This window comes from Copidosoma floridanum, unplaced genomic scaffold, assembly GCF_036245765.1.
Source record: "Copidosoma floridanum isolate Cflo_tuat_1 unplaced genomic scaffold, Cflo_Japanese_pri ptg000007l, whole genome shotgun sequence".
In the NCBI taxonomy this organism is placed as follows: domain Eukaryota; kingdom Metazoa; phylum Arthropoda; class Insecta; order Hymenoptera; family Encyrtidae; genus Copidosoma; species Copidosoma floridanum.
Window position 1 is genome coordinate 51,752 of NW_028321884.1, and position 15,146 is coordinate 66,897.

Sequence of the window (15,146 nt, forward strand, 5' to 3'; positions counted from 1 at the left end):
TTTAATGTGAAAAGGTAAAGAAATGTATTCGAAAATAAAAAATACGAATGAGCAGGAGCAAAAAAATCTTAAATTCAAGCCAGTTTCTAACACAGAGGCGAAATCTGCAATCATACTGCAAGACGAAGATGATCCTTGTGCATCCAAAGCTGAAATACCACAAGCGCCGATAATCTTCAAAACACCTGGTCTTGACCCACGGTACGTTAATTTGATCAACGATTAATCTTTACAGTCGATAAAATCAATGTATAGAGGAATGTTTCTGGACCACAATTACTTTTTTTCCAACTTATCAAAGAAAAAATTGACAAAATGGTTGCAAAAATTTTAGATTTCAACAGCAAGATCAAACGTTGAGATGTTACGTTATGTACAAAGACTTTTTCAACTGCCAACATTTGCTTGGTGAAGGACACGAGGCATGCACTTGGTTCCAAGGTAAATTGATATTAAAAAAAAAAAATAAATAAATAAAACAAATCGTAAAACTTCTCGATAGACGTATACAAGTCAATATGTCCAAATGCTTGGATTGAACGCTGGGATGAGTACAGGAGTGAAAATCGCATGCCATGGAATAAAAATGGTCCTTTTGGTGAAGCACCTTACGGGAAATAAAAGCTTGACCTTACGCATAAACCAAGAGATGATTTGAAGTATCACTTGAGGTGTACCTTCCGACGAAAATATTTCATAAAATCAAATAGACAGTATTTTAAAAAATTAACTTTATTTGTACAATACATACATTTTGCCGTTCGACTCGTATGCGTGATTGTGTTGTATTAATAATTTCGTAACGCTTAAATTACAAATATCACTTGCGCTTTTTCTTCAAACAGTGAGTTGTCCTCTTGAAAGATTACACAAATCTTGACTTTTTATGTTGATATGAATCATTTTTGTCTTATGATATATACATTATTGATAAAACGGATCCTTATTACTACGGCTTTTTACATATTTATAGATTAAAGGTACTATTAGAAAATCAAAGGAAATAAATTATGAAACTTTTATCAACCAATTAAACAAAAAAACAAAGAAAGAAAGAAAAAAAAAAAAAAAAAAAAAAAAAAAAAAACAACAGTGATGAACAAGACATTAAATTCTAACGATATAAAATCTTGAGAACAATGTAAAAAAATGAGTAACAAATCACCATAAAAAAATCCTGTCAAGTACAAAGCTGACTTACCAATCTTTGTAGATGAGGTGACGCATCCACTTTACGTTATGGAAAAACATGATTTACTTGTTGCGATACCTATAATTAAATGTACTATTTGTGTTCACGTCCTTTTAATACAATTAGCGTTTTAGATTATTATTTTTTTTGAAAGTAACTTTTTATTACAACTGCGACTTACTAATTAATTACAATTTTTTTTTAAACGAGACAAACTTACTTGGACAGAAAAATATTCCAAGAACCTTAGCCAGGAAATAATTTATGAACAATGACTAGCGGATAGATGTATGAATTGGCAGTCTTCGTCGTTACAGGTACCAATGAGCTCGTATGGGCAAAGGATCCCATCAATATTTTTTTTTCTAAATTTTGGAAGCAAGGATAATTCAAAACTACTCATCAAGCAATTACACACCAAGGTGCATTAAGGCTGAAAAATTTACATGTATTGATACAAAATATTTATTTTTTTACCTTGGTTCGTGTAGATGCTTTAAAATTGATTCATAAGGCTGAACGATATTCTTTTTCATGACTGCATAGTTTTTTAATTCATCATTACAACCCATAATTTGTTTTGATAAAATTCTATTGTAATTATGTGGTTTTTTTTGGTCATACACATGAATGTTTTTTGGAACTTGAATGGTATTTGCCATTTTTAATGAGATTTCCTCTAAAAAGGTGGAATGTTCGATTTTGGCAGAAGAGTCTGTTTCACTGTTTACTATTACGTTTCTTACACTGTTGACTACATTTTTTTCACGGCTTACGACATTTTCATTATTTGAATCACTAGAGTCCGCCGTGCACTCAATAATTGACTTTTGTGAATCACCATTATTTTCTGTCATAAAATTCAGACCAGCAGTTTTCGATAAACTTGGGTCGATTTGATTATTTTTGGCATATGTCATTGACGTACTTTCTAAATTTTCATCGAGAATCGTCACTGACGCATTTTCATCACTCAGACGTTCTTTACTACACACTGGTTCCATATTATCATCGACAACGTCGTTCAAATGACTATCGTTATTACTTTCGTTTAATGGTAACTTTTCATTGTCAACCCCGTTAGTTGTGGCATTTTGAAAGATTTTTTTATCTTCAATTCGATTGGATAAATTTGGATGATTGATTTTAATATTTACCGGGTACTCGGAATTTGAATTGTTGGACAGTGCATAACCACTATGTACTTTAGTGTTTGTATTACTGCAAGACGTGATTGACTTGGTAAAATTATCAAAAGTTGATCGACTTTTAGATTCTATTTTTCTAGGGATATCTTGAATTAAAATACAAGAATTATCATCATCCGTTGAAATTGAATTAACACGCCTAGTTACCATTGAAACTTTACCATTAATTTTTTTCGTTTTTACACCCTCAACAGATTCATTTATCAAATTGTTTGCGTTATTTAAAGTCGAGGAGGAGTTATTGTTATTTTTACCATCGAAAATGATTATGTTGTTTTTTTTCAATGACTCACCATTAATTTCTTTGGCAGTTCGACTTTCAGTTTTCATTTGATTGGGGTTGTTTATATTTGACACATTTGGTTTGTCAATCAGTGCCAAATTATCATTTACAAAATTTTCAACATCATCTATTATGGCAGCTTTATTCAAATGTGAATCGTGAGAGCTCTGAGATTTTTGGACATTAGGTTTCATACTGAAATTTTTTCGACATTTTGGACTACTTTTCATTTTAGCTGGAATTGGATGTCTATTCAGATTTGAGCGATTAGCTTTGCTTTTTAGTTTCTGAGTATGAGTAGCAACTTCTTTAATTCTATTATTTAAAAGCTCAGCACCCGCCGTAGGGACTCTAAAATTCGGAAAAAATACATAAACATTGAAAAAAAATAAATAAAAAAATTAAAACTTGTACAAAATATGTGGGAAATGAAAAAAAAAAAAAAAAAAAAAAAAAAAAGTAAATAACGTACTTGTAAGTAGGTCCAAAAATTGTTTGTCCAAGGCTATCGCACACTTTAGAAAGTCTAAAGCATTCTTTTCTGCCATTATTAATTTTCTCGTGGTACATTGAGACTTTGGGTTGAATAGCATTTACTTTTTCTTTCTGTTGCTGTAATTTTCCCTCTGCCATTCTCAGTTGTTCTCGAAGTTTTTGGATTTCTTGGGTCACGGTATTTTGTAAATCCCTTTCAATTTCCCACTGTCTAAGAGAGCCCGACATTTCTGTGATATCGTCCAAAACCGAGTGCCTATGAAAGTAACAAATAAGTAAATTTAGGGTTTAAAACTTTATTGCATGATTATTTTTAGCAATTTGGCAAAACAAAATAGAAAAAACGAAAATTACCTTTTGCTAATTAATTTTTCTTCAGATTCTGTTAAAAGTTGCTTTTGTTTCATGAGAGGAAGGTCAAACAGAGAGTCTACCTCGTCATCAACCAAGTCTTTAAACTTTGTCCAGCCTAATGTCGATTTTTCCGTACTTGGGGACGCATTCATCGATCTAGACTGATCAATGGTATTTTGAGCCAGATTTTTCGAGGTTGATTGATTATTTATTGCCTTTATGAGATGTGCACTGTCTTGGTTTTTCATACCCTTATCTACTACGTTGGCACTTTCTTCTTTTGCACTTTTGGCAAAAGGTGCTTCGTGTTCACTTTTCTCTTCTACGGTTGTTGAAATATTTTGACTAGATTTATTCGAATCAACAGTGGGAGTACAAGTCTTTAATTTCGAGATTGTCGACGGTACTTGAAGAGTTTTTAGATTAATCTGATCTTTCGTCAAAATTCTAAGAGTTGAGACTTTTTGCGCCACAGCGGATATCTGTTTTTTTTGACTATTAAGAACACTATTCATTTTATCCAAAAGGGCAGCTTGCTCTTTGCTCAAATTATTTATACCAGAACAGTTTTGAGACTGAGATACTAACTTACGAGAGCTCGCTGATGCCACTAAATTAATCAAATTGTTTTCATCTACCATTAACTTGGGAATGGTAGCGGTTGATGGTCTTGGAGATGTTTTTCTGGACATTTCTACCATTGATAACTTATTGACAGTTGAAATTGGAACTTGGACTTGTTGTTTCAGCGAATTATCGACCGCCGCAGCCGTTACTGGTGTTTCCGATATCATTGTATTTTGCCTTAACGAAACTTGTTTGTCCAAGGGAGTACTCGTTACCGGGGGGTTTAAAGTGAAAATCGGTGACGAATTTGGAGTTAAGCTGGATGAAGATGAGAAAAAACTGATGGAAGTATTGTTTGTTTTTGCAGTTGTGGATACCGTTGTCACTGTAGGAGTTGAGGGTGTAAAAACTTGTGAAACTTCAACAACTTTGGTAGGAGTTTTACAACTCTTAAGTGGTGCTGACGTTGTTGTTACCGAGGCTGAGACTAGAAATGTAGAATCAACACTGGTAGTGGTGGCTGCCTCTTTAGCTTTTTGGAGTTTCAACCTTTCGCGTTCGATTATTTGTTGTTTCAAGCGACGATATTCTCTTTGCAGTGATGGTGGCAAATGTTTTACAGCCTAAAAAATGGTAAATAATTTGAATCAAACTCTTGATTAGTATTGGTATTGATAAAAAAAAAAAAAAAAAAAAAAAAAAAAAAAAAAAAAAAAAAAAAAAAAAATGTACGCTATATAATACCTGAGGAGTAGCCGTTAAACTCAGCTTTTCAAAGTCGTTTGTTGTGATTTTTTCTTTCTCCATGCTTGAACGTACCGTTGCAAAAGTAGCTGTAGCAGGAGTAAAAATGGTGCTGTTAGCTGTTGTTGTGTTGCGGGAAGAATTGGTAAAAATCACTGGTGTAGTGGAAGACAAATCAGCAGTAGAAGCAGTAGTAGCATCAGAGACAAGATCAATTGTTTGATTCACGACCGCGTTTGAGTCGTCCGTTGCATTTGAATTGCTCGTTACATATTTCTTGAGAGAATCTGACAATGAAACTTGATTGGGCGATGATATATTTTTCGCAGCTGCCTCTTCTTGCTGCTGACGAATGTTTTTGAGAAATTGTTCAACGCTCATTTCGATCTTCTTTATTTTTTCTTTGGGCTCGTTAATGACGACTCTTTGATCGACATGTGAATCCATCAGCTCTAATGATGTCTCGGATGACAAATCTTGGGTATTGGTTATCTTGGATTGTGGCTTGGTTGCTGCCGACAAATTTTGTTGAGCCAATCGATACAATGACTCTCGTTGAGCATTCTGTGATCGCTTTATTGAGACTGGAATAATACTTGTGATATTTTTCGTGATACCGTTCGTCATTGGTCTTTTCGTGGCTACTGAATACGCCGTCATCTTTGCCAACTCGGTCCTAGAGTCTTGGAGTTTTTCAATGATCGACTTGGCAGGCGTGGTCAAAGAACATTTTTCTTGTACCTTTGCAACAACTCTTGTTGTAACAGTTTTATTTAATCTTTTTGTCAATGATGCTAATAATTGTGCTCTAAGTGTTTCTTCGTCATCTTCAATGTCTTTTTTCGTTTCATTTTCTACTTCGATTTCCTTATCAGATTGTTGTTGCTGGCATTCATGAATTTCAGATGATTTGGAAATTATCTCTTTTCGGCGATGAGCTTGACCAAGTTTCATTTCCGCATTTATCAAAGATTGGGAAGCCGCTCTCTTTTTTTCAATAGTTACTTTGGGGAATCTAGGTACAACACTTTTTTTTCGCTTCTTTCCTTTGCGCAATTTCGCGCCAAGATTTTGTTCTTTATTTTTACTCAATTGTTTCAGTCGTTCGCTAATGCTTTGCAATCGTGGTTGATAATCAGACCTTTCCTCAACCATGTCATCATGTGCGGGCCCATTAAACGCAGCGGCAGGCGAAATTGCCACGTCCTTTTTGGGTACACCCTGAATCCTCGTAGATTTGAAAATATTGCTCATCTTGGGTTTAGACGCAGTAGGTAGAATAGAGGGGCATTCAAATACAAGATTGTTTTTCTTCTTTGAACTGTCCTCGAATGCTGGAGCAGCTCCGTCCGCAGCAGTAGGAGTGACTTTTAACGTGTCGCGTGATAGACAGTGCGTTTCACTAAACAGCGGCCATGTAGAAGATGAGTGAGGAGTATTTTTTTCCATCGACACCAGTGGACTGCCATCTAGGTCAGTCTCGCCAAAATTGTCCGATTCGATTGGCATTGGCTGTTGGCTTATAGCAGGCTGTTTTCTAAAACTACACTCGACCGATGCATCATGTTTTTGTAGCGGTAGACTTGGATCGCTTACCGTCGGGGTCGCGCCACTCAACAGCTCGGCCAAACTACTAGCTGGCGAGCTGACATCATTCACCAACGCTGAAGTTATCGGGACAATGGGCACGGCAGGCGTGGCAAAGCTCAAGACTGGCGTAGTCATCAGAATCGGGGTCAACGTTTGCTGGGACACTACCGCAAAGTTGTCCAGCAGCGACGGCGGCGGTAAAGGCGGAGGTGCCATCGGCTTCACAAACTCACCTGTGAGTACATTCGTTGGGCATTCCAACATTATCGACTCTTCGACATCCATTATACTTATCGGCGGCATCGGAGGGGGTTGTAACGGCGGAGCTAAACTTTTACTGGTGCCAATGATACCCTCGTCGGTCGAATGCACTCCTGGTAAGTCGGGATCGTAAATAGTCATGTCTGTAGGCGAGTAGGGTCTTAATGTTGGATTCGTGAGTTCGTAAATACTGCCATTGAGATCATTGGCTCCCGTTGCTGACACATCCCACGTTACTTTGCTTAACAGCGGGCCGGTAATACGTTCAAAGTTTTGAAAATCTTTAAAAGAGCAGGGAGTCGTCGTGGGATTCGTCGGTGAATATAGACTTTGATTTACAAAATATTCTCGCTTCGGCGTTGACACACCTTCAGGTGCGTTCATGGCGTTTTCAAGCATTAACGATTGATCAGCGATTTCGTCGGTAGGCGAGGGAGCCCAATCGAGTTCAACTTGGCCCATCGACAACAAATCCTTGTCCAGTTCGAGATCAGAGTCTAGATCCATATCTTCTGGGCAATAAATGTCGTCCTGACAGTCTACCATGATTCCGGTGTAGCAGGCGTCTGCTGGCCCGACAAAGTCTTGATGAAAACTCGAGTCAAACGGGCTTTTTATTTTCTGCGATCCACTTTTCTTCAGCATGCCACTTTTTTGCATTCGCGTCCGGTGTTTTTTCAGTACTGCCGAGCGCAAGGCAATCATTCGTAGCTCTAAATCTTCTTCGTTGTCATCTATACAAAAGTTTGGGAGTTTTGCCGATGGAGACGGAGGAGGCGAGACATCCGGTGGCCTTAAAGGGGAACATGGCCTAGATGACGTGGAGACTGACGGCATAGGAGGTAGCGGAGTCGCTGCTTTGACTACCAAATCTGTTTTTTCTTTCTTTGGAGGCCTAGGTAATTCTGCTTTTTCATCTTTGTCAACCTCGTTTTTCTTACTGATCTCTATAATTGGATAATTTTCATCTACTGTTTCCTCAACTGGTTTACTTTTCACGATGTAGGCTATTTCTACCACCTCCGCGGAAGAGTCGTTGTCTTTGGATACTTTGGTGTTGTTGACCAGCTCATCTTCATCTTTATTCCCAGCTTTTGCTATCTCCGTAGTTTCCGTTTTAATGATGCCGCTCAACTTGTCCTTGAGCGAGGAGCCTTTGTCTCCAGCCTTGCAAGAAAATGGCTCAAGCCGTCGGACTTTTTTGAGAAGTCTAGTCACGCTGCCTCGTGAGGATGGTGATTCTGGTGGCAGCTCGTCAGTAGCATCTGTCGGCGACAACGATACAGACTTTCTTGACGACTTGCGTGGCCTTGAGGGCGAGCACTTTTTACGAGATGTCTGAACTGTTGGCGGCGACTTTGGGCACCTTTTCGGTCTCGAGGTTGCTGGGCGAGTGTGATGCCAAAGACAGGGCTTACGTCTTTCCGGTGAATGATGCCGACCTGCAACAGGTCTGGAGCGTTTCTCTTTTGTTGGCTCTTTCTTTGGTTCGAGTTTGTGGATTGACTCTTTGACAAGGAGAGCAATATCGACGTCTGATGAATCCGACTTTTTGCGACGTTTTTTGTGTTTCTTCTTGCTACTCGACTTTTTCTTTGTTTCATCATGTTTGAGTTCATCCAGATCCAGATCGCTGTCGCTCGAAATGGGTACTAAGCCATCATTGGCAACTTTCTGAGATGCATCAACACTGCTGGCAGTTTTCTTCTGATACTTGTTAATACACTGACTGGACTTATTTCCAATGCTAACTGGGAACGACTCGGACTCTTTTAAGTAATGCTGATGGTTGGCTCGATTTTCTTTTCCCTGCAGTCCAGCCCCTTACGTAAAGTGAAAAATAATAGCAAAGTTGAAAAAAAAAAATATATAAATATATATATACATGGCAATATAATTTGTTAGGATAATAAAATTCAGTTAATAAGATTTAAACAAGATTTCACCTTTTTTAATATTGATATGGTAAGTTATAAGGTTACCACACCAGGTGGCACATGTCTTCACTGATTTGCAATGAGGGCAACAGTTGGCCAACCCTTTTGATGGGTTGTATGGTTGCCCCTCTTCAGAAGAACTGACATCATCAAGAGATATTTCTCCCTCTTCTTTTTCATCATCCACAAGCTCGTTGGCTTGTGGGCAGCTACTTGACAACTCGTTGGCCATCCCTTGTCCTCCTCACGATAGGTATAATTATTTACTAAATATATTTTTCAGTGTTTAAAAAAAAAATAAAAAAAAATAAAAATAAATAAACAAATGACATGTAATAGAGAATAAAACAAAAAATACCGACGAAAAAAAGTGAATAAATAAGTAGAAACAAAAAATACTATATGTATGAACAAGAGTTAATGTTATTGCCTGATGTGTAAGAAATATAATCATAATAAAAATTTAATATTCACAGAAAAAAAGAGCAATGGTGAATGAATGAATGCATGTGCCTGATAAATTATATAATGATGTACAGCAAAGTTAAAAAAAGAAAGTATTACGCAAGTACACGGTAAATGTATGCATTTAACAATAAAACATGTACTCAAACGGGATTCATATTGAAACAAAAAAAAATAAAGTAGGCACAAAAATTGTGTCATCACCAAAAAGTGAGAAAAAGTGACCGTCGTAACGACAATTGGGATCCAATGATATTTGAACTCGTAATTTTACACCACGTGGTATATATTATACAGAGTTGTCCACGGGGTCTTTCATTCCATGACTTGCGTCGGAAACGCTCAAGGCAAACAAAGAAGCAGTAAGGTAATGATGGGATGGAGAGAGAGAACAAGTTTTGTTTACGTGAGAGAGAATGAGTAAACCAGCAAAGGCAAGCAGCAGGCCTAAGCGGGTTGAATTACGCGTTACCTGTACTCTCCTCGTACTCTTCCAAGCTGGCGTCCTCGTCGTTTTTCTTGAGATGCTCGTCGTCCTAACCGTACAACCTCGCATGAGATCGAGAGCTAACATGAGAGATTCGATGTGGATCTGTAACTGGGTCTGCTATCTTTTATATATATTGCGCAATGGGGTATGCAAGTAAGGGTACTTTAGCGTTATGGGGAAAAATGGATAACCTTTGTTTTCTAAGGAATTACGTTGTAAGTTTTGTTTGACGAGTGTACCTATAAGCAACAGATGCGGGGGGGTCGAGGTCACGGCTAGAAAAACTAAGAGGTTAACAGAACTACTAATAACACATGAGTATTTGGGCATGGAATGTTTAAGTGGAGATGAATTCCCAACTATCTCAAGTCCCGAAAAACAGTCGAACCTCGGGTGTAAAACGGTGAGAAAAACACAAAGACAGAGCTATAGTAGCTGACGCACACTTTTTTTTCCTATACCATAATCTATACACATCACTTATTTCACTGTCAAGCAGTCCGTACACACTACACTGATGTCGTGAGTACACAATATCTATACTTAATCGTTAAAAATAATAAAAATGATGGGAAACACGTCGACAGGCAAATGTACACACATGCACGTATGTAATCTACGTCCTTTCCTCTTTTCACATGGCGCGGCCATATTTTTTTTGTGTTTGCCTATATAAGTATATATTTCTTTTTCTCTCTCTCAAATAGAGTCTCAATTCTCTCTATCCTAAGTCCTATAAGATTCCTAAGTATCCTAACTTGACCTGAACAACACACACACACACACACACACACACACAAAATTTGATAATAAAATAATAAATATAATATATTCATATGTAACTAAAAATAAAAGGTATATATAACATTAACAAGTAGCGCCCTTCTAAAACAATACGGAACCTTAGTTAGATAAAAAATTTGTAAAATTGCCCTATTTTCATTAATGCTTTCAAGTTTACCTACATTATGTTGGTTTCATCAGATGCCGAAAGAGGTGCTACTTGCACCCTTCCCAAAGCGGATACGCAACACAAGTCGAGACAGTAGTTGTCTGTGTTCGGAAAATATTTATCATGACCAGGTACTATAAATGTATAATTCACAAAAAAAAAATTAAAATAAAAGTTTGTACTAAAAACCAATGGCTCCAGAAAATCGTCGCGTACTTAAAAATTAAAAACTACTCTTATTAAGGCAAACGAAACGCGCATAGATATTTAACTGTCTTAGTAAAGCATCAGGACGTTTGAAATAGTAAATTTTTCAAAACAATCCTTGAAAGAGCGCTTTTTTGACAGCTTTGTAGATGTCGAATTTTTAATGGGGCCAAATCGTTTTACTAAACTAGCTATTATAAATCTGTTACCTACACACGGGAAGTGGCTTCTATCTGTAAATAAATATAAATTTGCTTCTAGTCTAATTTGAGTCATTATGGATTCATTATTTTTCTGCTCCGTTACTTATAATATATTCAACAACAAGCAAGTATTTTTTTATAATAGTCACAGGCCTGCGTCCACGTTGTATTGTGTCTTCATTGCATTATTGTAATACATGATTAATAATATGTGGAAGAGCGCTAAGCAAGAAAATCGTTGACTACTCTAAGTACTTATGGTTCTCACGTTTTCTAGTTCAGAGTTTAGTCAAAAAAAAAAAAAAAAAAAAAAAAAAAAACGGCACCTTCCCTTGATTTCAATTATCATAATGATGGGGAATTTTATCGTTATCGATACATAATTATATAGTCTTTATGAGAATAAAAAGGCAAAAAAAAGCCAAATTAAATCATCTAAAATCTACTTACCTATGGCCTGTGATGCAATCAAAGGAAAAGTCATGACCAGGCATCTTGAATGATTGGTCAATGCAACTGGTTAATTTCGTCTGAAATCACTTCAAATATACCTATACTTAATATAATTAATTACATTGTAAGTATTATTTTGACTTGATGTATTTTTTTTTTTTTTTTTTTTCATTATTGACAACAGCAAACTAATAGTTTTAGGCTAAAAAGCATATTATAATTACATTTTCTATGTATTATTACGTAAGCATATACTTAAAGGGTGTAGTGCAGGGTAAAACACACTTTTCAAGCGTTCGCAGTTCGAAGTAGGGGAGAGCAGGACTGAAAGTGTCGATGAATTTATAAAATCGTTAAATAAATCAAATAAAACGAAAATCTATACTATGGCAAGTATAGTTTATAGAAGAAGAAGAAGAAGAAGAAATAACGATGAGACGAGTCGTGCCTTTACGACGAATGGTGATTGTGTGGGAGACAAGTTTTACCTATGTAGGTATAGGTACATCCATAAAAACATTGCGCAACGAGTGCAAGCAGAAAGCTATCTTTATTTGCTATTCGCTATGCGATGCAGCTGCATGATATTATGGAGATGCGTTTATTATACCTGATTGGGACAGAGCCTAAGTATTTATGTTCCGGCAGCGCTAGACTGTTTACAGGCAAGCAATTTACTGCAACACACACACACACACACACACACACACACACGGCGTTTGACTTTCGGTTCTTGGTGTCGCCGGCAGCTGTCGATTATTACCCATCGTTTTCGTTCCATCTTTTTCGATAATATTTTATTTGCCTTTGAACGTGCACAAAAGTATTATTGAATTCGGTGCTATATTGTGGCTTTGCATGACTTTGAGATCAGCAAGTCTCATTGAAATCGGTCAAAGGTCTTATTCAAAATATAAATCCTTTTTTAGGGGTGAAACATAAAATTATTCGTAAAAGGAGAAATTTTTATTTTTTTTTTATTTTAATTTTAACTTGTGAAAAAAAAAAAATTTCTTACTCAAAAAATTATACTCGATTTTATTTTACTCATCTGCTTTCTCTCTCTCTCTCGGTACCAGATGCAGATTCACCACAATATGTAAGTACAGTAGGCAAATATGACTCTGCATTTCTCAAGGAAACAGCTGCGAAACAGACGAGTCCGAGAAACTCTAGTACATTGTTATTATTGTTGTTGTTGTTATTATTATTATTATTATTATTATTATTATTGTTATTACTTTTGTCGAACTACTGCAAATCTCCAAATAGATTTGGACAAGTTATACTTAAATCCATCTCTATTGAGCTGTAAGGGAGACATCTTGACGCATTTAACTTACAGTAAAAGTATCTAGGTACATGTGTGTGTGTAAAGACATGGAGAGAGAACATCAGCAGAAAGATTATATGGGCGCTTATCTCGACCCCTCTGTCAGAGCCAGAGGAAGATAGACACGTAGATGTAATATTCACTCATGAAAATTGTTGCACAAGAAAATCACAGACATTTGTTTGAGTGTATGTATATATATATATGTGCGTGCGTTAATTAATTTACCAAATATAGGTAACATTACCAAAGACAAGTTAATATAATAAAACACCTTACAATAAGTATGATAGTAGTCTTGTGATAATAGTAATGTACATATGCAAGCCCGAAATATCTTAAGATATACTACAAGGGATTCAGAACTTAGAGCTTTGTTAAAACGAACGGAGCCGTGCATTTCGCCGTTTCGTGGGTTAAGTAGCGTCAAGAGGACAGACTGCAGATCCGCAATGTTTGTCCCCTCCCGAGCCTAAACGACCGATAATAAATGCGAGCAAAAGCACTGTGGTTACATAATATACGATAATCCCTGTAAAGCAATCACGACGCGCCCAAAATTTCCCTTACAATGTGGGGAGAGAAGTCTCCCTAGCTTCAAAATTTATTAGTAATAATAGTGCACAAGTAACCTTTGCATCAATAAACTGATAAGTAGGGAGTGTTAAAGTTGGAGGTTTTAATTTAGAGAGATAGTATAGGTGTAGATGTGCCTCGTTAAACAGGAAAATGCGAGATAAAAATAACGGGGTGGAGGGGAAAAATAAATAAAGGTCGCGAGCGTCACAGCAGCACCAGTAAGTAAGTGAAAAATCGAGAGAAGCGAAAGGTTTTTTTTTTCTCGGCATCGTGAATCCCAAGGGATATATATATATATATATATATGGTTTGGTATCCCCTATTATCCCGTCTCATGCACACGGATTTTTGTTGTTTGTTCTACTCTGCTATGTACCTACGTCGCTCACGTTAACTGGCTGAGTTTCAAGGTTCAAGTACTATCTTACATGACTTGTGCCTGTGTGTCTATAAAGGGTGTTGGGTTACAATATCATCATACCGGCAAACCTTGAGTTCGGGTGATTTATACTTACAGCTTGCTACAACAGATAGGATGTACCTCCGAGGAATGAGAAAGCCAAGGATCGCACTTGGGCCATCATGTGTACATAAATATATGCGTGTGTAATATAATCGGTCCATTTAAAAGCATCCCAACGGAGCGTAAAATTTGAAATTTTTCGAAGATTTCGTCCATTTATTTATTTCATAAGATTATCATTAACTTTTCTGCCGAGTCTAAACTTATTAGATACTTTTGGTAGGTACACAGAGATAAACTGTGCTAATTAACAGGGCAATCCTATGATCTGGAAGGAAGTTGTAAGAGATCTCTTAGTAGAATACTTTTTTTTCCCCTTTTTTGATTATTTATTCATTGAATATCATTGTTTATAACCGTTTTAAGTACCTGACATTATCTAGTTATTGGTATTTGGCATTGATAATGCAGAAAAAGCTACTTATTCTTCATATTTGTATGGTTTGCAAAAGAAAATTTATTGAAGGGTGCTCCGTATAGTACAACGGCAAAGTCCGTCGGCTATAGCTTCAGCTTCATAATTCGGAGGGGCAAATCGTGAGCCTTGTAGGTATGGTGTACAGAATTGGCGGTATAGGTAAGTAGAGGGACATGGCAGCGTCGGACGCAGGAGTGAAGAGGCGGAGGAGTGCGAGCACTGCCGAGCGAGCGATCGACCGCCGCGGGGCGCTGAACGAAGCCGAGAGAGAGAGAGAAAAGGCGGGCGCGCGCTTGCGGGAATTCCGAGAGGCAGCCAGTGTGGCGGATAGGACAGTCAGGGGAGCACGTCGAAAAAAAAAAAAAAAAAAAAAATACAAGTGGTACTTATTGCAACGATAGGACCCAATGATGATGATAACTACGTGAGTGGGCACACGTAATGATTGGGGTTCTGGGCTCATGTCACTGCAGTGCTCGAACGGCTCGGATAATTATAGTAAGTAAATATAAGCGCGCGTGCATAGATCATAGAGCGCCAAAGAGCGGCCGACCGGTACTGGGAGAAAATCTCGAAGCTCTACCCGCCAACGGTGGAAAAACTGACTGGTGTACTTGTATTTTTGCAAAGGATGGAACAACAGCAAAATAAACAGTATTGTTATTACGTCGGCCTGTGCGTAAAGTTTGCCGATGGGGTGATATTTTGGTGATAAAAGTGTCGACAGTGCAGGTAAAAGTGGTTGTGGTGAAAAAAAAAAAAAAAAAAAAGTAAAATCTGGTGTGGCCCCATGCATGGTAATAGTAGTATACGCGATGATGATGATTTATACTTAGTGCGATAGCAGGAGACAAAATGAGGAGATGAGCGGATACGATAGGTGGCTTTACTA

The 15,146-nt window shown here is 37.2% G+C and overlaps 2 protein-coding genes across 3 annotated transcripts; one reads left to right on the forward strand and one right to left on the reverse strand.

The window, feature by feature from the left end:
* Positions 1–22: 22 nt before the first annotated feature.
* LOC106640018 (cytochrome c oxidase subunit 6B1) lies at positions 23–624 on the forward strand. Its single transcript, XM_089588825.1, has 3 exons — positions 23–201; positions 335–441; positions 503–624. The coding sequence occupies exons 1-3, from the start codon at positions 23–25 to the stop codon at positions 619–621; spliced, it is 405 nt and encodes a 134-aa protein (XP_089444951.1). The 3' UTR covers positions 622–624.
* Positions 625–760: 136 nt separating this feature from the next.
* LOC106640112 (uncharacterized) lies at positions 761–11,448 on the reverse strand. 2 transcript variants are annotated; one of them, XM_089589150.1, is made up of 9 exons: positions 11,399–11,448; positions 9,569–9,700; positions 8,641–8,897; positions 4,844–8,517; positions 3,533–4,722; positions 3,156–3,434; positions 1,670–3,034; positions 1,413–1,557; positions 761–1,270 (listed from the first exon to the last, which is right to left on the reverse strand). In XM_089589150.1, the coding sequence occupies exons 3-8, from the start codon at positions 8,861–8,863 to the stop codon at positions 1,455–1,457; spliced, it is 6,834 nt and encodes a 2,277-aa protein (XP_089445276.1). In that variant the 5' UTR covers positions 8,864–8,897; positions 9,569–9,700; positions 11,399–11,448; the 3' UTR covers positions 761–1,270; positions 1,413–1,454. The 2 variants fall into 2 exon arrangements, with proteins under 2 accessions (XP_089445276.1, XP_014209509.2); XM_014354023.2 differs by lacking the exon at positions 11,399–11,448 and having other exon boundaries at positions 8,641–8,871; positions 9,569–10,238.
* Between the last annotated feature and the right edge of the window lie 3,698 nt (positions 11,449–15,146).

Bases quoted from the DNA above. Each gene is read 5' to 3' on its own strand.
- LOC106640018 (XM_089588825.1), top strand. From the start codon at position 23: ATGTATTCGAAAATAAAAAATACGAATGAGCAGGAGCAAAAAAATCTT. The intron at 202-334 runs GTACGTTAATTT...CAAAAATTTTAG, and splicing joins ACACCTGGTCTTGACCCACG to ATTTCAACAGCAAGATCAAA. The intron at 442-502 runs GTAAATTGATAT...ACTTCTCGATAG, and splicing joins GGCATGCACTTGGTTCCAAG to ACGTATACAAGTCAATATGT.
- LOC106640112 (XM_089589150.1), bottom strand. From the start codon at position 8,863: ATGGCCAACGAGTTGTCAAGTAGCTGCCCACAAGCCAACGAGCTTGTG. The intron at 8,518-8,640 runs GTGAAATCTTGT...ACTTTACGTAAG, and splicing joins CCATATCAATATTAAAAAAG to GGGCTGGACTGCAGGGAAAA. The intron at 4,723-4,843 runs GTATTATATAGC...ACCATTTTTTAG, and splicing joins GTTTAACGGCTACTCCTCAG to GCTGTAAAACATTTGCCACC.